The following is a 21,691-nucleotide window of genomic DNA, read 5'->3' as shown; positions in this document are numbered from 1 at the left end:
CTCACAGCGCTATCAAAATTTGTTAATAAAATGATGCAAAATGAAATATCGATTATCTTTCCTTTTCCTCTTTGTCCTCGCGATCCGTTAGCTTTGCATTCCTCTACTACTTTCATGCTTGTGTCCGTGACCGTGGTACGAAATTGCAAACAACAGGGAAACTTATGACTGTTTTCTTCGAAACTTCTGCTACACGTGTGTTCATGCATCGCGCAGGGGTTCCTTTCGATTATGTTGCACATATGGATGTACGTAGGAGAGCGGACGTTCTCTGTATAATCTAACGTCTACGTTATACACAGCTTACGCTGCGCTACACGATAGTGTACGTTGCCGTGTAATCATTGGTGGTCCGGTGGTATTCGAATGATATCGTTGTATTCGTGCATATCGTGTATCGTGAGATCTCGCTTCACCGACCAACCCATGAATACGCCTCGCTCACTACCAATGTCAGCAACACTACCACCGACGCGCGTCGTAGCTGGTATACAGTCAGCCGATTGTATTGGTGGAAAGTCCCGAGCGCTTGCGCTTCAGTAACTTTCCATTGTCGTTGCTTTTGCACAGCAAAAACGGAGAAACTTACCGGGAATTTTTCGAAACTTTAAACATCGCGAACTGCCATCCTAGCGTTAACGAGTCAGCGAAAATTATGAAAACTAGAAATATATTTCTAATTTAATGGGATGTCCTCTTCTTGGAATTTTAATCCTCGTCCGTCGTTCGTTCTCATAACTTGAGCATCAAGTTCTGAAAGCACAAAATATTCTGTATATATTGTCTTCAAAATTAGTCCTTTCTAATATAGACTTAAAAATATCGTTCCATCTATTTTGTTTTCCAAGGATTATAAACTACGATCACCTTCTCAATTTCTTTAGAAAGTCTATGATTTACAGAGGACCGTATAATAAAACTTAGAAGAATCCGAACCTTCCTGTAAAATTTTGGAAAGGTCAGCAACGACCCAGCAATATAAAACTTCACCGTCCGCCGTGCGCGCTCTATGATGCAGGTAGTCGAATTAACGGGGTTGTACGAAACTAATTCTTCCGACAGTACTTTTAAAATATATTTAAAAGGTGTCCTTATTGTATTCCATACAAATTTTTAATGTAAGCATTTAATTTCTGTAATTAGATGGAGACTGTTTTAAATAGTGCATCTAGCAAGTTAAATGAAAAGCCGATGGTCGGAGAGTTTCAATCACTCGCCCGCAAATTTGCTGTTTATCTGATTTTAAGTATCCTTGGGGAGAGGGGAATCGTAATTAATACGCGGGGGAATATTCGGTGGTGAGAAACGACCGATTACGTTCGGACTCAACCCCGTAGGGCTGGGTACGAGTCGCGGGTAAGGTTACTGAAAAGGGGGGTAGACGGGCCAAAGAGGAAGACGAAGAGAAAGGCCGGTTTTCTTGTGAAGCGCGTTTCAGGCAGGCAAGGCAAGGTAGCCCAGCCGGCCATAAGCCCCGCATGATGGCCGGCGTCGACTCACCGTTATGTGCCGAGCATCGGCGAAGCCCTCGTGCCCCCTATACAAAAGAGAGAGGCCTGATCCCCTCTGTCCCTCGGGCGCTTGAAATTCAACCCCGGCACTGCCAACCGGTACAGGGTTGCCGGATCGTGTTGCTACGAGACAGCGAGGTTGCAGTGCGGCCGTTATCGAGCTCACCGCACACCCGGACAATCATCTAACCTCAAATTCAGCCGTGCATCGAGCGCGACTCCGGTTTTGTTATCAGCAGCTCCGAACCGCAGGACAGTCCTCTGCAAATTAAATGAGCGGTTTTTAAGCGCGGCCACATTATCGCGAATACTGCTAAATGCATTTTTAATTTTGCTGAGTTGCTCTTCACTCAAGGAATAAAATCCATATTTTTTTATATCATTTTTACGTAATATTCTAATTTTTGAAGATATAAAAATAATTTTATAATGCGTGGAAGACATAGTTCTTCTAGACTCAGAACTTCGTATATATTGTCTTCGCATTCATTCGATAAATCATTCGCCTCTGTTAGTTGCTGTTAAAGAGCGACCTGTAACCCGCTAATTATTTGTCGTCAGCAACAGGTGATACTCTCTTTCGTACCTACGTTTTACTCGGAAGTTAGTGCGCGCCTCATAGAATAGTAATAGCAAACATATATGTATAGCGTATTCTACTTATTTACTTCTCTGCTATATATATATATGTACCACAATAAAATAGAATTTTTCATTTTGCCTAATTTCTGTTATCCATTTGAATCGACGTATTCCTGTTAAATGAAAATTATATGTAAATAAACTTCTACCAAATAATCATTTCCATTGAGATACTCAAAGGGTATGTTACAGACATCTTTTAGATATCGTATCTTGTACACAAAAATTGCAAGGTCTAGCAGGAAATTTCTAACAATCATAGTTAAACGTAAGTGCGCGTCACTCAGTTTCCTGCGAGACATGCAAGAGCCGAGAAGCCGTTCCGAGAAGCCGTTTAAAATAGGAACACCGACAAATCTTTATCTAACGATCGAGACTTACGAAGATCGCAACTGACAGCGACAAAGCGATTTAAGTAAACAGGAGAATAAAATAAAATCGGACGGTAGACAGCCGCGACAAAAGGCAGCGCGTATCGTAGCTTGAAATACGGCTCGCATACGAGCGATTATTGCCGCGTTCGATACGAAACACGTGCTCCCGATGCGGTTGCTCGCTGCTCTACACGATATTGTTGCGAAGTGACATGTGTGCCACCGCGCAATAGAACGCGAAGCATAGCATAAGGACTGGCAGCGGCAGCCGAGCGACGGGCACGGACGGAGCTCCGCTTCATCGGGGGCCAATCCGAGCGCTGTGACCTTGAATAACTCTAGAGAGAGAGATATATTTAGCTGTGAGCGGCTCGAACTGCTGGTATATACTGCCGCTGGCCGCTACCTAACTCTCCCCTGCGCTCTGAAGTCTCTCTTTTACAGTAGAGGCTCGCAGCGACGGATAATAACGAGGGAACCCCGACCAGGGAAACTCAGAACAATCTGTCCCTTTCGCCCCCTTCGTTTTGATCTCGTAGTTATGTCAGAACCCAGGTAGTATCATAGATTCATTGTCTTCACATTACAACGATATAGAATCTTATTATTCCAAGAATTTTCATTCTTCGCTTGATCGTTGTGTCAATATTTCATTACGGTTTTGAAAAATCACAATCATGATCTTTTGTGTACGTGAAATTTAAAGCAATTTGTAGTTTCTACACGATCTGCAGAATACTTTTATTACAGAACTATCTGTTGGCACGTATGTTGCGCGTGAGTAATTTGAAGAAGGGCGATGAAAGTAGGTCCCTTGCGACCATTCTCGGAAGATTACAATAACGTTAGTCACTTCTATGGGAAATTATTCTTCGATACTACTGCATCCTTGACTGAAAAAAATATGATAATCCATTTGTCATTCATAGTCTCACTTTAAAAAAAGTTTGGAATTAATTTTCGAAAATACGAATTTCAGCCGATATCTTCCTATTTCCAAGGACTATGTGACTGTATTGCTTCTTTTTTTATTTTTCTATAGCGTATCATGAACGACTAGGTGATGATGATGATGATGATGAGTTCGAAACCAGTTCTCCTTGGCCGTATCGTTGAGAGCTGAGAGCTTCACGTTCAGTGTTCGGTGTTACTCGCCCCAATTTTCGTGAACCTCCGAAGCGTTACGAGACAATTGGGTGTTCCCAAATTACAGTGAGCTCTACTTCCGCCGGCTATCTTCATTATTCATCAACGAAACTCTTCCGCCTTTTGAAAGCCACTTTGCGTGGAAAAGAATGATATATTTACATGTAAAGGAACGGACAATCTTAAAGGATTTCTTTGTATTTTGTACAAAATTAAAGTTGAAGCACAAAACGCAAAACACGTGGTTATACAAGAATGTATAATCAGAAATAAAATAATTTGTTAATCCGTAAGTGATACATTTAAATTTTCATGCCACGCAGTAGTCAGATAGCAGAGCGCAAGGAATCGTGGCCACTTTCGGAGGCACGTACCTTTTGATCCCAATTCAAATACCCGTCCGTGACATTCGTAAATTCCGAACACGTGGAGCAACAAGTATATACGCGCAACTAGATCGATCCTTCCCTTTCTTCGAACGATCACGGAGCGGCGCGGCAATGCCACACTTTGGATTTCCGCGAGATCTATTTACACAGAGCCAATAGTTCGATGCAACAGGCGAGATTTCACTCTCTTACAAGAGAATACGATATACACAGAGAGGGAGAGCGAGAGAGTGGAAGGGCGAGTCCGAGTGCGAGCGAACAAGTTGGAAAAAGAAGCGAGACGGAGGAGAAACGAGAGTGATAGGAGAATGAAAAGTGAGAGAGAGCCAATGCCAACAGGAACAGTTTGCGTTTACCGAAACGAGACAGAGTACGTATACAACACGGAACGAGGGAGAGAGAGAGAAAATTCCGAGAGATCGAAAGAGAGACGAAGAAGCGACGGACAGAACCCGGTGAGAAACGGAGAAAGACGGACGGAGGGAACGCGAGCGAGAAAGGCTACAAGTCTGTGCGGTATTCCTTTCAGTGTGATTGTCATTCATGCATTGTGAATCAGGGACTTTATTTTTAGAAGCGTCTGAATGAAAGTGGAGTACCCCGTAGTAGTAGTATAATGTCAGCGGTAAGAGGAGAAGAGGTGGCGGAGGAGGACGGTAGTGTAGGCGAAGAGAAGCGGAGGAGGGAACCGGCGAACGAAGAGAAGGAGCGAAGAGGAACGACGAGAAGTACGCGACAGGGAGGCGAGGGGGGGTGGCGAGGAGAAAGAAAGACAGGTCATCGACGAGAAAGAGGGTGAGGGAGGGAACGAGGAAGACGTTCCACCGATCTGCGAGTAAATCGTACTACGTCCTCACACGTGCTCGCTCCCTCCTCCGTCGCCCTTTATCCCCCTTTTTCGACCGCCCGTCACCACCACCATCGCCACCCTCAGTCAACGACACAAACTGCGGGACACGCGAACGCAGAGGCACACGCACGTGCTTTGACTCGGACGCGGATGTCGTTTACCTATACCCCTATGAATCCTCACGGTGGAATCGAGAAGACACAGGGTGGCCAGAGCGAACGAAACAAATGCGGCTCGTTTCGAGGAGCGTAATGGACGTCCCACGCTATCACTACTTCTCGATTTAATTGTACGAACTTTTTGAACAAAAATATTAATATAAATTCGAGGCGGAGTACAGGGTTTATCAGCTCAAATGGGTAATCAGAAGAGACACCTCGGTACGCGTCATCAATCGCGGGAAGCTGATTGGACGATTCCGAAAACCGCAAGTAGATCGAGAAGATAAAGAGGCAGACACAGAGGAAATAACCCTCGAGGTCACGGCTGACAAAGGCGAGACAAGGAAAGATGGAGATTCTCTCTCGTGCACACATACCCATGCATACGGCGTGCGTAAGCAACGATCCAATAAATAGCAGGATCATTGACACCGTCCGCGTGGCTGGTCTTCAACGGCAGCCGGTTGTACTACGATGTTTACAGTTTAATTCGAGATACTCGAAATGTCACGTGCGCACGTTCGGGTACTATTCACGATAAACGTGTCTTTCGTTTCGGGGAGAGGGAGATAGGGGCGGGTCTTTACGGGGGAGGGAAGGGGTAGATGATTTGACAAATTACTTGCGAAATGAGTCACCGAGAGAGCTTGCCTCGCGTGTCTTCTCCTATTCTCTTCGGGTCGGTCTCTCTTTTCCTCTTGACGAGCACGCGAGTGCACTCAAGGTCCAGCTACGCTACGTTACCGTTATCTGAATTGGATTTATCAAACAGCCTTGACCCAGGACAAAACTTTTCTTATCGCGCTCGTAAACAGATATTGACATGCACTCGTCACGTATCCTGCACCACGCTCCGAATCGCGTAGCACCTATGCAATGCACACGCGAGAGGGGATTCCGTTCCTTGCTCCATTTCCTCGTTCCTTTCTCAGAGAATCCATAATGCTGAGAATCTCAAGATTTACATGCTCTACGTGGAACACATTTTTCTTCCAGTTTATGGAAGAAGAGAGAACTCTACGGTGACAGACTAAAACAGCAAGCTTTCAATTTCCGTTGCACAACATTTTATGTGTATGAAGTTTTAATAAACGTCTTCTAGTAAACGACTAAATTCTTTTTATCCTCGTTTTCAATCAAACTCTTTACTGGTAGCCTTTGAAAAAGATCACAAAGAGATAGAACTCGACTGATTTGTGAGTAACGAATAAATGAAATAGAGTTCATTATCGGCATTCATGTAGATAAAACTTTACATGAATGAACGTTCGCGTTTTTCTTTTCTCTATTACGTAATGTCGCTACTTACGTGAATGAGCACAGTGTTAATTGTCGAACTTCGTGCATTTTCACAGAATCATCAATTATACACCAAGTTCATCACTGAAGCGTTCGCGTAATAGTTATTAAATTTCGTTTATCTTTTGTCAGAGTTAATACCGATTCTCGTTATGACTCATTGCGTTACATAAAGGATTCTCCAACTAATTGTAAATCCTGAGCGTGGATTCATTTTTGAACGATAAAGATATAGCTGAAGACTGCACTGAAGTTTCTGGTTTAATTGTAAAATCGCAGAACCTATATAAACCCTGCATGAACGATGTCTAGGTCAGCTAAGAGACTTGTTCAGTAAGATAGCAAGAAGCATTTTGATCGGCGGGAGGTTGAAATCGAGATGAGCGCAAGATCAAATTGCGTCTCGTATTCCGGATTCTGATTTCTCAGCAACCAAGCGAGCGGGATCTCAAATAGAATCTCATTGGCCACGAGGCGAAATGTTATCTCTTGTGTACTAGCACGCATTTGGAAGGAGAAGTTGGGCTGTTGGTTGATGATAAGATAACGCGATCTCAATTGGCCAACTACTACACATCCACAGCGTACAGTTCAGACAGTTAAAAATATAGACTGACTCTCGATTTAAGGGTGTACAGACGTACATAATTTTAGCCACAGTATTAACTTTGCAAAAGAGATTTGATTGTGAAAAATAAATTCAATGTCTAATAAGGAAGGATAACGATTTTTTTGCTAAGTTCCAACATAGCATTTGCTCACGAGCTTATTGCGAAGAGGCAAAGAAACGACATTACGTATTTAGTTTCACATGAAAAAAGAATTATTCCTTTGAGAAGAAAATTAAAACCGAGAATCGACCGTCTCCCGCCAGCGGATTTTAAAAATCGGCACCGTCGACATCTCGGCGGCTTGTACGCGAAAGATAATGCGCTGATCACGAGCCGCCAATAACACTCGTCAGCGATAAGTCGATGTTGTGCAACCATAAAGTTCCGTGCATCATGAAAACAAATCGCTGACGTTTGACACTGAACTCCTTCAACGTTCTGCACGTCGAACATGTTCCCCTTTCTGTTTGGCCTGAGTGCCCCGAAATAAAATTAACTTGTGCATGACAAACTCGGGCATGAGGAATTTTCAAAAGAATAAACAAAGATAAATTGAACAAAGGAAACGCATGCAGTCACTCGAGATGATGAATTAATCAGAGTATTTTTGTCGATTAAATAGTTAATAAGCTGTGTAAATGATGTCAGTTTTACTCAACAAAGAAGATTGGTACTGTTTAGTAGTTCAATTGGTCCCGTGTTTTGCTTTGTGTACAAATTTTAAACTTCGGTGCATTCAAACGTTCTACGATCTTATTGTTAGATCCATCGAATTCCACCTTGATCACTATCATATTTTCCGTCGATTACAAAAATCAATTTCGCAGGTTCACTCTTCTCTTATCTACCCGACCTCTCTGAGTAGAAGTCAACTATATTATCTCGCTGTTTCGCTGCAGCATCGAACGCGACCGGGGTATTAACTAGCTTTCGCATCGATAACTCAGCGCGACACGTACATTAAAAACTAACAAAAAAGACTACAACAAAAGCATTATATTGTAAATTGTATACGACCTTTTTTGCAGGTAATAACATTATCTACAATTTTTACTTGAAGCATTTTTTTAAATTGAAAAGAAAAATTTTTTATTTTCTCAAAGAAGTTTCCAAGGGATACCTCTTTAGATTCTTCGAAATCTTCGTTTATTGCAAATAATTGCTTACTTGTTGCTGCTAACGACAAATGCTGCAAACGGAAGTTGTAACTCTAGTTGTAAGCTATGAATAAGATCCTGTGCAATTTTCCAAAAAGATATCAAATTGTCTACCGATCGTCATTATTCTATAATATCATAATCTATTGTTAATATGCAATGACATGTAGGACGATGGATCCGATATGCTATTGCGATCGTGAACGTTTCGTCACTCTACGTATTCTCTTGTCGAACCGTACGAACGCAACTTTGAACCACTACGTTTCAAAGGTACGTATCGTGGAATACGTACCGAGATCAGACTATGGATTATAACCTCGCTCTCTCTACAAGGATGCCATGCTCCGCGGTTTGCGCTAATGAACCAGCGAGCCTTTATGGTGGTTTTATTCTCTTACGTCACCGAATTCATCGGCGCGGCCTCTACCGCAGTCGAGCTCAGCGTTAAAAATTCAGCGCGCCGCGGTTCTTACTACTTACCTAGCCACGTATATCCTCCGATACTTTTTTCGACAGGACTCCTTTTTTATGAAATAAAGGCTGAACGAATATTGTACGTTTTTCTTATTTGTTGGAGAATCCGAAAGTAAAGTAGGAAAACTCTAGTCCCAGTTCAAAGAGAATTATATAAAGTTCTCTGCGGTCCTTGGTATCCTTCTTGCACCTGCCGGATCCGCTCAGGCCCCGCAGGTGCTTAGGAAAGTACAGGACGCGATCACTCACACTCTTGCGATCGCAAAAACCGCCTGCTTCTCTACCTTTGAATATATGCACATACATATGTATCATCTCTTCTTATTACTTATACGTTTGCACACCTGCCGTCTTTAACTTCTCCCTTGGAGAATCTTCTTCTATCGACAAAATTTAAAACGTTCTGCCGGCTTGAAAATCGAGAGCGATTCAATATTTGAATTTCGACCTTGTTCTGCCCAGAACTGGCCACTCGCTATTACAAATTCTATGTATTCGTTTTATGCAATTCTCATCTCCCTGAGCCTACATTTTTACTTCGATTCTTTTTTAAGCAACGACTTGCGATTTGCGATTACGGAAAAATAACCCTATTTTGTTTCGTGATCAAAGTATAAAATAAGAGATACTTACTAATTCGTTGAAGATGAATTTCGTAGCGGGAGAATTAAGTTCGTAGTAGAAAACAGACATCGTCTTCGAGCAATCAGTTGAAATCCTGGAGACAGAAGAACACCTGTCACAAAACTCATAAGAACACGAGATTATTTATCTTTACGCGGGATCCACGATAGAAATTAGTGGATCCCAGCGATCGTTAATACTGGCGCGTACAGCACTCCACATTATCGGCAACGTTAACTGCTCAGATGGCAGCATGTACCGAATCTACTATTTTCGTATTTCATAAAAAGTTATGCATAATTTTTATGCATCTTTTTATGGTACAGCTGTTCACTTAAAACACCTTTGACTAATTAATTAAATTTCATTTGTAATTAATATCTGAACCTCAGTTAAATAGAAATAATAATATGAATTTTTACCTGCGTACGCCCATGACAAAAATACAACAGAGCATGCACATTTTTTAATAATCTTAAATGTATTTTACTCTTAGGAAACTAAATTGAGGTTTAATCCTCTAAAAAACATAAAGTAGATTTCTAACGTTGAAGAATCTAATAAGTAGGTTCTTCGACGACCTTTAACATTTCCTGTCGTTTTATATAACGATCGATATTTTCATTTGAAAATCGTGAACTCAACGAAACAGAATTTCCTATGAACGAAATATCGATAATTGATCATTTCCTAATGATGTCAGTGCTTGCTGAACGAGAAATACAAGATCGAACGTTCGTCTATAACGTTCAGCTGTGTTTGACGTGTGCGTCAGAGAATGACGTCAGCTATGATCTTGACGCAGATTTACAGTAACGTTTCCATTGGCTGTATTTGAATTAATCTCTCTCTATTTCGCTTTCTCGTCTCCTTTTCTTTCTGACGTGTACGAAGCGGTATTACAATTAAGCGTTTTCATCGTGTTTCTAGTTGAAAAGAAAGATTAATTAATTTGACTGAGTACGGTTTTGAAAACGAAGTGCTTGTTTGCGCCTTGCTCGAGCTTCGAGTTTCAATTTTAGATGTGAATCAAATATATAAATGTGTTAATTGAATGTATTGTAAATATTAAAATCTTGCTTAAATGATTTCTGTTCTTGAAATAAAACGTGTACGAGTGTCGAAATGTATAAATACGCATCGCGACCTTCTTCCTATTCTTGATCCTTCATTTAAAAGTGTAACTAAAAGGACGGGGCCTCCGATACAAAAATCACGATGAACATACAAATGTCGTATTACGTCTGGTTCGTGTTTGTAGGCGAACTATCAAGTATGTGACCGGGCTTCGTAAAACTGTTTCTAATTTCTTACGCATTCGAATGAAAACAAATTTAAATCATATTTCAATCTATATAATAATCAATTCATCTGAACAGTAAACATTAAGTTCCTATCTTTGGTTCAAGATTTGCTTTCATTTGTTCAATGTTCAGAAAAGAGTTTCCTTTTTAACTGCACGTGACTTTTTTTCGACCATGCCCAGCTTCGAATCCAACAATGTTGAACATGTGCAACATCATCGATATCTTCCCTCTCGTTTGTGTGGCAGCCGATCAAGAACGCTGAATCATTGGCTGTACGCTCAAACACCTCGTAGAAAATTCTTCGTAACGTGTTTGTTCCGGTTCTCATCGCCGAAGAAGGCTGTCCGTCGAGATGTCGCTGGTCGGAGAGCACGTTCACCTCGTCGACGAGGATGCGAATTGAACCATTATAAATTTAGAACCGCCTTCTTTCTTCGTTTCGTAATCAGTTATAAGAGGAAACGTTTCTCCCAATCCCGACGGATGTTTTTCCTCCTAGCATTCCTAGTCACCGCGTATTTCTCGCAGAGGCTTTCTAGATGATACTTCGTATGCTTTCCAAATTGCAATACGAGTGATCATGGTCTTACATTATATTGATCCGAAGAACGGACCGCCGATTCTTCTGAATCTCTCGTAGAACTTACGACGACTTGCAATTACGAATTATTCGTAGGTAAAAAATTAGAGTCGTTTTGATCGCTCAGCCGAAATCGAATGACTGGACTTCCAGAGACCTGGACGATGAGGCTGAAAACCTTGGGGCTCAGGGCCATTGTCGGGTGGGGCCTTTACCTCTCCTCCCTTTCCCTTTGATAGCCACGGGAGCCTTTCATCTCTAGCAACATGTCGGAGAGGAGAACTTCTGTGTGCGCGAGAGCCCGTGTCTTCAACAATGTTGAAGGGGTTACTACGACGATCACCGAGATGAGACTGCGGTGGCGACGTCATCTCCAGACAAGATCCGAAATTGCATTTTCAACGAGGGTTCTCCACTCGTACGACAAACGCAACCCTTCCCGTCTTCATCTTTTCCATATATTGGGTTGCCTGACGATCGTCTCATCTTTCCGTTTTAACGGGATTTTTGATACTTAAAAATTTTACATTTCGTGAGACCCATCACGCATTTAATAATGAACAATTAAGGTCGATGCAACAGGTAACTATACGATAATGAAGCCATTAGCATTCGATGACAATATTCCATGCACAGTTAAGGATGTATTGGCTATCAGTTAATCCCAAATGTTTATGTACCTTAGAAAAACGCATTTCCTATAATTAAAAAGAAATCAGACGTCGGAAGAATAATGCTAATAATAAATAGCTACGTGCTAAAAAGTATAGAAGGAAGTATCCAATTAAGTATTGACGCTGACTAAAATTTTTTTTTTTTCAAAATTGCGAAAAATGCTTCAAATAAAAGTTGTTTTCCTTCTAACTTCGATATTTAACGAGTTACGTATGATTATTTGGCATTTTATTGATGTTGACGAAATCCGACCATTCCAGCGTCGAAACGGCGAACTTTTGGCAAAAAATTTCGTTTTTCCTCAATAACTCCTAAACCGTTCGACTTACGAGAAAATTGTACAGGACCTTTCTTGTAGAGGAGGATGAGATCTACAATTTCTGTATAAAATTTTTTCGCTAGCATTAACATTTATCGAGTTATTGACGAAAAACGAAAAAACAGTTTTTTGCAAATTACTCGTTAACCATCGACGCTAGCGAAAAGTTTTTATACAGAAATTGTAGATCTCGTCGTCCTCTACAAAAAAGGTTCTATACGATTTTCCTGTACGTCCAACGGTTTAGGAGTTATTAGCAAAAAACGAAAATTTGGAAGAAATTGAAGGGGTACCCCTTGGAAAAATCTCGGAAAAATTGAAAATTTTTTTTTGTTGTTTATTATTAGCAATGTTCTTCCGACGTCTGATTTCTTTTTAAAAAATATGTTTCTAAAGTGCATAAACTTTTGGGATTGACTGTATTGCCAATACATCCTTAATGCGATTGTTCCCTGTTAATGACCGTCCCGCTTAGGTAATAGTGTCAGTATTCGTAAGACTGTAATAATATAACATGGTTATGATAATGGAAACGACGCGGTGCTGAAAGCGTATGTATGCAAAGTCGTGGGAAACCTTAATAAAGGCTGAATTTCGTTTAAATTCGATTAATCAGATTTTAATGCGTGTCATTCATATTTCCCACTCCTGAAACCTTTTGTATGCGGTGTATCCTCTTACACAGGCCTTGATTTACCGGAGTCCTTATATCACGATTGTTACGTACGATTCACACGCGACTATCAATGATAAGGTATTTTAATTTCTGGATTTCTGTGAAATTTTCATGACTACGGCAAGCTATATGGGACATAATTAGCCAGATCACGCTTCCTGATTATTCGATGTGCGAAGGTTCACCTCTCGAACTTCCCTACGTACGTATTTCAGTTTGCGAGAGAATAGCGTTTGTCAAAGTAGCGGGTAACACGAAATCAAGTTTGTTATTGAGAACGAAAGCTAGGATTGGCTTGATTAAATGGCGTGCGAATGTCTTAGAAACTTTCATTGAATGTGGGCGGAAACGTGCATTTGCGATGCCCGTAAATCTTGGAACAGGAAGCGAACGCGCGTTTATTCATGAATCCGCTTTGCTGTCTTCCCATAAAAAATTCTGACCACGCAGCCGCGAGCTCGTTTCGTTCCGAGATTCGACTGAATAAATATTAATTTTTCACCGGACTTTTATCATCCCCGCGAACGAACGCGAACATCTCCCCTTTGTAGCCACGATTCTTTTCTATTGTCTAACGCGAGATCGCTTTAAATTGCAAAGAGCTTATAAAGGACATTGAACGGGACGATATTAGTTTTCATCTCGTCGTTTCATTCGTTTCAACGTTCTACAAAAAGTTCTTCAAACTTTTCCTAAATTAACTATGAAATACTGTACAGCCATCGGTAGTAACTCTCATTTTCAAAAAATGATTTCAATCGTCAAGTAAAGGAAATCATCGCTGATAACCTTTGACGCGTAACTTACACTTTGTACGTTTAATTGGTAGACCGTTTGCAAAATGGTACAATCCGGCCTCGCTTTCATCGTTGCACTCGCACAAAGGTAATTCAATTTCCGCGCTAACGCGCACCGACCGGCTGTTGTAGCGTGCCGTTTCTTTTCTAAAAACATCGACCGCTGCTAAACAACTAACAAGCAATAACCCAAATAAACAATGCATACATATATTCGCATGACGTTGACGGGGATTACATAAGAGTCCGGAGTACAGTTCGCGTGACGAGCCGCTGTTAAAGCGATGACAACGATTTGCAGGAATTTTCGACCCGGCTAATGCTGACCGAGATTGTTTTCAGAATGAAAACCCTCTGTACTTGACCGAGTTTCATTTACGAATCGACTTTTCTTAACTTTAAATGGAAAGAGCTTCAAAATTCTTAACAAAACTAGTTTTCGTTCTCGAAATTCTTATAAAGGAGGAAGAAATGAAAATTTGCATGAACACTTCTTCATTCGCGTTAATCAAACGATATGATGGCTATACATGAGGATTGTTAATTTAAACCTTCTCGCATTAATCATTTCTACTCTAATAAACGAATCGAATTGATGACTGATTACCATCGTTGCTACCCTTTTCTTTTTGCTTACAAACTAACGTTGTATAAGATTAGCAATACGACTCAGACTATCTGAGAATGATTCGTCGCTTGAACAAGATTAACAGCGAAGCAAAATGTAATTTTTAATACACGAAAATGACAATTGATAATGAGATTATGCTTACTATTTTATATATACGCGTACTATTTTCTACAGGCCAATAATAGTACGATAACAGTAAAGAAATGTTTGACGCTGACTACTGATTGATCTTGGCTGCTTTCACTGTCCGATTGTTTATAATTCACGTGAACGTTCGACAATACGATCACGCTGCAAAATGTTTATTCACTGCATGACCAACGGTCTATTTCTAACCAACACTACTTTACATGCGCACGTTTGAGCTTTTTCGACGAATGTATAAATTCCTGAAGTTTTTACACGGATATTTCGACAACACGAGATCGATTTCTAATTCTTTCCATTGCTGGAGTCGTACCTCAATATTCTTGACTATCAGCGTAGAAGAGTGTTGCTCAGATTGCTCTGTGATACCAACGTCGGACAATAGGTACAGTAATTGTGCGAAGAGCATGGGGATTCATTTAGTAATTACCGAACGGTCGATGTTCATTACTCAATCGCAATTTACTCTACGAAGCAGGAAATGACGGAAAATGGAAAATGCGCAATACCTTATTAGACCTGGCTTCCTCGTTTTTCGTTCCTCCGGCATGATACGCGGAAATTCGTGGTAGCTCGTAGAAATTTCGGGCAATACTGAACTACTTCGTACGATCTGTTGACGAGTTGTCAAATCGATTTATCGAATTCCATTTTTCTTTAAAATATAATCGATATATTCAAGCGATAAGAGAGCATGTGTGTGCGGCCGATAAATGTATATCCAATTTAGTTTGAATTGAGAAAAATAGGAATAAGCGAGAAGGGGACAAGTTCTTAAAAGAAGTTAAAAAAATGATATAATGAATTACGAACGCGTTTGCAAAGTGGGTATACATCCTGGCGATCTCGTAAAGAATAGAATGGTGGTGGAGCAGCCGACGAAGTATTCGTGTAGCACGCATGCGTGCGCCTGCGCCACGGAAAAGTAGTACGCTGTAAGTTTTCATTTCACAGAATCGTTGACTCGCAGTTCTCGTTTATGTCATACAAAATTTCGCGACGATTGTGCACAGACGGCTCGATACGCGTCCAGGAACCGATAAATTAATTCGAGGATCAGCATACAGACGAATCAGAGACCTACGCGTTTCTTATTTTGTCCCGACTGAATTTCGGACGTCAGGGTGCGCAGAGGCCTGTGCGCATCGTTGGACCGAAACACAGTGAGCGGATCAGTGGGAGAGTCGAGAGTGTAATGTCTGATAAGACGAGCGATGGACAGCCGTGAGAGTGCATGATCGTATTTTCAATTTTGACAGATACACGGCGATCTGACTGAAAACGCGCGTACAGTATCGGCTAGTAACACTGTGAACGCGTTCGAATATGTACAGTTCGACGTACCATTAATCGAAGTGGCCCGACCGAGGGGACTGATTCACAAAATCGCACGAACAGAAAAAAAGTACAAGTGGTCGGTGGTGTGTACGGACGTGTGTGCGCGCGTTGTATCGTGAACACTACGTGTTCGGTGTACTATAGAGTGAGACTGGCGTAACAGCGAGGGAATCTCGCCTTCGTCAAAAGGAATCGAGAGTCGACCGCATATCTGTTTTGAACTTTTTTCTGCTGGCGAACAAAGGCTGATTTCGGTGCTGCCTTTGGAGGAGGCTAGATATAGAGTATTGCCTCTCCTTTTCCCTCTCTTTCGTTCTTGCCCCCGAGGGACGAGGAAGAAGAATGGAGGCGATAGCAAAGCACGATTTTACGGCGACCGCCGAGGATGAGCTTAGCTTTCGTAGAAGCCAAATCCTTAAGGTTTGTATGCTGTCCCGAATGATACGACGATTATTTTTCGTTTTTCAATGTACAGATGGACAGCATTCTCGCATCGGCGATTTTTCATTCGGAGAGAGCTTACTGATTCCGAACTGCTTTCGTTGCGAACGGATATCGCGTGTCGCTTTAAAGGATGCGCATTTGTGACAATGCGAAGCGTTCTATAAACTACCGATTGTTTGTTTCTTAAAGACCCGTCGGTTCTATAGATCTGTCTTGTTTGCTGTGTTAGTCATCTCTTGCCAAACGATATTTAATATTATCTTTTTTCCTATGTATCTGTTTCGAAACACGGAAGGAATTTGATTATCCGATGTCACGTTAACGAGAACAAATTCTTTTCCTTTACTTGTTTATATAAACTACGCGACAAAAATTGGATTTCTGTCTTATAAAGATGGATTTATATTTCATTAATTGCTACCTATCGCCCAGCGTTCATAAAGAATGTAACTCGTAAATGTCAGTTGGATCATATGAAAGAGTTCTGTATAAGTGATAATCATAAGAAATTAAACATACACAGTTACTATAATCTTTTTGCAGATTCTAAACATGGAAGATGATATGAACTGGTACAGAGCTGAGTTAGATTCGAGGGAGGGTCTCATTCCGAGTAACTATATAGAAATGAAGAACCACGAGTAGGTGTTCTCTTTCGTTAAATATTCATGCACTTTCTTAAGATACGAGATACTCAAAATTAACGTGTGCTTTGTTCTGTGTAGTTGGTATTATGGGAGGATAACGAGAGCAGATGCTGAGAGATTGTTGATGAACAAACATGAAGGGGCCTTTCTGATCAGGATTAGTGAAAGTTCCCCTGGTGACTTTTCGTTATCGGTCAAGTTAGTACAAAATTCATAAATAGGAACGTTGAATCATAAGTAAAAATTCTTTGTATGAGCCCCGATCAATTATCTTCTTCCTTCTAGGTGTTCGGACGGTGTCCAACATTTCAAGGTACTGAGAGACGCTCAAGGTAAATTCTTCCTATGGGTGGTGAAATTTAACAGCCTTAACGAATTAGTGGAGTACCACCGCACGGCCTCAGTCTCTCGCTCTCAAGATGTAAAATTGAGGGACATGGTGCCAGAAGAGGTAATTATCTCTTACGTAACGGTTATTCGAACTGTTAAGTAACAAGTAATCGTTGATCCTATGACGCGAGATCGCTGTTCGTTTCAGTGTCTGGTACAGGCGTTATACGACTTCCAACCTCAAGAACCTGGCGAACTCGAGTTCAAACGGGGCGATGTAATCACTGTCACTGACCGCACGGACCAACACTGGTGGCACGGAGAAATTGGTAATAGACGAGGCCTATTTCCGTCTACATATGTCACTCCATATCACTCCTAGGTAAATATCGTTGGCACGATGGTTTTATATTCACTTTGTCATTAGTGTACTATCTTTAAGACTTGTTTGAACACCGTAATAACTGATTCCAGACCTCATGTTATGCACACAGAGGCCAAAGGCATCGGCCGCATTATCCCACCACTATTACGTACAGGATCAGACTTACTGCAGAACTAATCAACAACATTCTACAAATTTCACCCATCGAATGGGCTACCAGGATGTATTTATGGTCTAGACGCAGAGTTGTTTAAAAACAGATTTCAGAGCCTTGATGAAAAAGAATTACGTGATTAGTAATTTATATAAATAAACGTAGAGTTCTATGATAATAGCATGTGACATGGTAACGTGATCGTTTCGTTATCATTGGATACGAATATCTTTCACTGAGTTTGATATTAATGTTATGACGAATGTTGAGCAACTCTGGACATACATCGCGAACTTTATACGAGAAACGTTATATTCGATTCGTTTAGCGTTTGTGTCTGTAAGAGAGTAGATTGAAAGTAAATCTACTTAGAGTACTCCCTACATTTTTTGGTAGCTCATCGATGGATGTACGTTTAAAGGCATAACATTAACCATATACATCAGTCGCATTAAAGGACTTCTATCGGTAATGGAATTAACGACCAGATTTCGATAAAATTTGGTGCAATTTATTGTATCATCGATGGAACTCCTTTAAACAGGAACGCGTACTGTATCGAGAGATCAGGCTTATAAGTGGGCTGACGTAAACACTGTATTTTTCAATACGAATTTGTTGTTCGAAGAATCGGGGACCTTGGTGATAAAGAGCCTAGTAAACTATCAATACGCGAAATACAAGAACTTTATATAGATATAGCATTAAAACGCGTCGCCTTTTGGCATAAAATGCACACTTTCTGCCTCTATGTTGTGAATATTTTTACAAATACTTGAAGAGCCTATAACTCTTCCAGCGGTTAAGATACGTCTGATATTATTACGTCAGATATACTTGCTGTGTAACATATATAGACATGTACTATTCAACTGTAATTTGACATCTTCCGAGATGAATCTTTCTCAAGTATTAGCAAAGGGAATAACAGCGGCGCGGACGAGCCGCTTCTATCTTTGAAATTGTTTCAACCGTTTGTAACAAACGGTAGGAAGAGAACAAACTTTATTTTTACCATTGCCGAGTATGCTACGAAACATAATTTTCTTTTTCAAACATCGTGTTTCCTCTCCTACAGCTTTTACTGACGAAGGAAAGCAAACGAGAACGCAAGTTTCTTTTACACAAACGTGGTACATACGTATTCATATTGAAACTGAACATACAACGACTGATTTATCCTTCGTAATTTAAGAAGCATTAGTGAATGAAAGGAACGTAGAGAATTAGGATAAATGTACAAATTTTTGCACGAGAAATTCGTTCGGTTTCACGGTATGTATCTGTACTCGTCTTCGTAAATGACAATTTTATGTTCCGCAAATGCATTTCTCCGACATGCCAAAAAGCGATATGATATATAATAGGAAATCGGCCGTGCAAAAATAGACTTAACTCTTAAACGAATGGTATGTATAACGTTTTTGTCCGAAAAAAAGATCTATTAATTTTGAAAAAGATCGTGAATTCATGTATATTTTTTAAATACTTCTCATCTGATTGATTTCGACAATCTTGCTTTCTTATTTCCGTGTAAACAATAATGATATATAGTCTTATTGTGTAATTATTATTCGTTATGTTTACATTTTATTGATAACAATATATTATATTAATTATATATTTGCATGCGTTATTTACTTATGCCCATCTATCATATTTAATTACCATTTTTCTTATACAACTTTTTATATCGAAGTTAATGTTTGCTTGTGTAACTGCTTTGCAACCACTACATTGGCAAATAATGTACGCTTATTCATGTATTGTCATCACATCAAATAAGTATTAAAAAAAAGAAAGTTCTGTAAAAGTTGTTTTTTAAAAGCAAACGGAAGCAGGATAATAATTCTTATCAGAAGAAAGGTCTTTTTACAAACTGATTCCTTTATCGTTAGCTATTTTCGAGCTTAATTGCTATTTTATTGTATAGTTCCTGTTAAGTAGTTGATAAAATTCGAAAAAGCTTCAACGTAAAATATAAATAGAGATTACATTTATTGCATAGCGTTTCCTTTTTATGAAGTTGAATTTGAAGATATAGTTCGATCTTTTTAGAACTCAAGTTTATCGACCTTACTCTAGTTTTATAGTTAGTGTTACCGAGAGTACCAATATAGTATAGTTGATCTTTGTAAAAACTTTTTGAACTCGACAGCGTAGAAGGAGAGTATTACATAGTATACAAATTCACTTCTTTCTGTACTTAAAACAAAAGTATAGTGATAATAGAGAACCTTTTGTACACAAATTATTCTCCTCACTGTGCCAATTTTTGTTGTCGTTACTTTCTCATTTACACGCGAACATTATGTAAATTTAGTTCTCACTGTAGTTTTTGTTAAATGTCTGAATAAACCCTCTAAGCAAATAAAGCAATATACATATACAGTTGTTAGAAGCATTGAAACTTTATATGTAGAATTGCTTAAACAAATTTGGAATTGAGTTGTCCTGGGACAACAGTATACCATGATATATCTGGACCAACAAATGTATAATAATGAGATGTAATAAAGTATATATGTTTGAACAAAGTTCATTTAATATTCTTGCTTTTATTCATTAACTCTGTATAAAATGATTCTGCTTATATCTTATTTTGTATAGACAATAAGCCGAGTAAAACGAATTTATATAATGAACTAAGTATACTGTTGTAAGAAAAAGTAATGCTAATCATTATTTACTGCCTGATGTATAGCTAGTACCAAACTGATATTATGTGATTATGAAATACATCTGTAGTATAATAAAGTATTGCGGAAGGAACATGGACTTTTGTCTCTTTATACTTTAATCGGATGTGTTCAACGTTTTTGTCTTAAAAAACAATTGTAAAAATTACGTAAATACTTTATTTCTAGAATAACGTATAGCACAATTTTTGGAGCAGGGTCAATGATATGAAAACTTACATCAACAAACAAGCCTGTAAGAGATGTATCTTCCAGCAGTTTCAGAGGGTCTAATAATTTTTACTACTTGACCACGTTTCAAACCGAAATACCGTGCAACTGGATCGCCAGCTTGTATACGCATTAATTGATTCTCTTTTAATTTGTACCTGGTAAGTAATTCTTCTTTCTCATCAGGAGTCAGCACAATATGCTCAGGTACCAATTCATGCTCCGTGATGTTGATAAGCAATTCAGATTCCAGAAACTGTTCTAAAATATATTTTGGTGCCATATCTACTAGTGACTGTTTAGCTGATGGTGTCATTCCCTGCTGTACAACGATGATTGCCCTATGAAAGAAGAAAATTTATGGCATCATTAAACTGTCTTTCAAAATTCATCAAGCAATCACTCATCAAGTTATAAGCAGTTGTTTATTCACTACCTTACCTATGAATTTTTTCTTCTTGCATACGCTGACAGTACGTCTTGATGGTTTTGATACCAATTTTCGGTTCATCCGGAAAAAATACGAAGAGCTGATCTGTTGGATCATCATTGTGGGCGACTAAAACTATAAGATCACCACGAGCCGGTCTCTTTTCGCTCGGTTTATCACCGAATTGTTCCTTGAATTGCTCCAACGTTTGATCCAATTCGTCTTGTGTGACGAGATAACCTCGATCGTGACACAATTGCATCACCGTTTTTCTTATTCGCCACAATTTATACGTTTCCGCTTCGTCATCCATTTCTCGTGAATATACGAATTAAATGCGAGTCAAAGTTTGTTAAATTCCTCTTATATTTGTCGCTTTCTTATAATTTCTGTTAAGCGATAGCTCCACAGTCCACACGGCGTGCGACTTCTTTTCGTAAACACAACTTCGTACGCTATATCGCATGAATGAACAACGACACCCCTTCCACATACATACACTACAGCACTGACCGCGTAAGCAACACGAGGAGTGACAAATTGTCACTGACAATACCGGAGGAGATACAATTCTGTGCTTACCTAAATCTTCTTGTTTCCCTTATATTTTCTATGTATATAATCGAAGCAACTTTTAAAATTAAATGCGGGCAATTAAATTAGCAGTAAGCAGGGTTTCTT

General features: G+C 39.8%; 3 protein-coding genes across 4 annotated transcripts in view; 1 reads left to right on the top strand and 2 right to left on the bottom strand.

Annotated features, from left to right (window-relative positions):
• Window positions 1-15,188, bottom strand: part of Amun (protein amun) — a 30,187-nt gene extending 14,999 nt beyond the window's left edge. The window contains exons 1-4 of one of the 2 annotated variants that reach the window (XM_018029428.2): window positions 14,883-15,188; window positions 9,251-9,335; window positions 1,501-1,772; window positions 590-753 (exon numbers count right to left, since the gene is read on the bottom strand). The gene's annotated coding sequence lies outside the window, so the exon portion shown is untranslated. The remainder of the gene's footprint in view (window positions 1-589; window positions 754-1,500; window positions 1,773-9,250; window positions 9,336-14,882) is intronic. The other variant, XM_018029427.2, reaches the window with a different exon arrangement.
• A 100-nt stretch (window positions 15,189-15,288) lies between these two features.
• On the top strand, window positions 15,289-20,439 carry drk (growth factor receptor-bound protein 2 drk). The gene is made up of 6 exons (XM_018029093.2): window positions 15,289-16,131; window positions 16,699-16,796; window positions 16,881-17,000; window positions 17,088-17,253; window positions 17,341-17,514; window positions 17,607-20,439. The coding sequence occupies exons 1-5, from the start codon at window positions 16,054-16,056 to the stop codon at window positions 17,512-17,514; spliced, it is 636 nt and encodes a 211-aa protein (XP_017884582.1). The 5' UTR covers window positions 15,289-16,053; the 3' UTR covers window positions 17,607-20,439.
• A 70-nt stretch (window positions 20,440-20,509) lies between these two features.
• On the bottom strand, window positions 20,510-21,678 carry Rpb5 (DNA-directed RNA polymerases I, II, and III subunit Rpb5). The gene is made up of 2 exons (XM_018029094.2): window positions 21,022-21,678; window positions 20,510-20,921 (listed from the first exon to the last, which is right to left on the bottom strand). Exons 1-2 carry the CDS (start codon window positions 21,321-21,323, stop codon window positions 20,591-20,593), a joined length of 633 nt encoding a protein of 210 aa, XP_017884583.1. The 5' UTR covers window positions 21,324-21,678; the 3' UTR covers window positions 20,510-20,590.
• Window positions 21,679-21,691: the final 13 nt, after the last annotated feature.

The sequence above is a fragment of the Ceratina calcarata genome, unplaced genomic scaffold (assembly GCF_001652005.2).
Source record: "Ceratina calcarata isolate Rehan_Ccalc_2016 unplaced genomic scaffold, ASM165200v1 scaffold48.2, whole genome shotgun sequence".
NCBI classification, from domain to species: Eukaryota; Metazoa; Arthropoda; class Insecta; order Hymenoptera; family Apidae; genus Ceratina; species Ceratina calcarata.
Note: the sequence above shows the minus strand (reverse complement) of the source record. Positions and strands in the feature narration are given on the sequence as shown.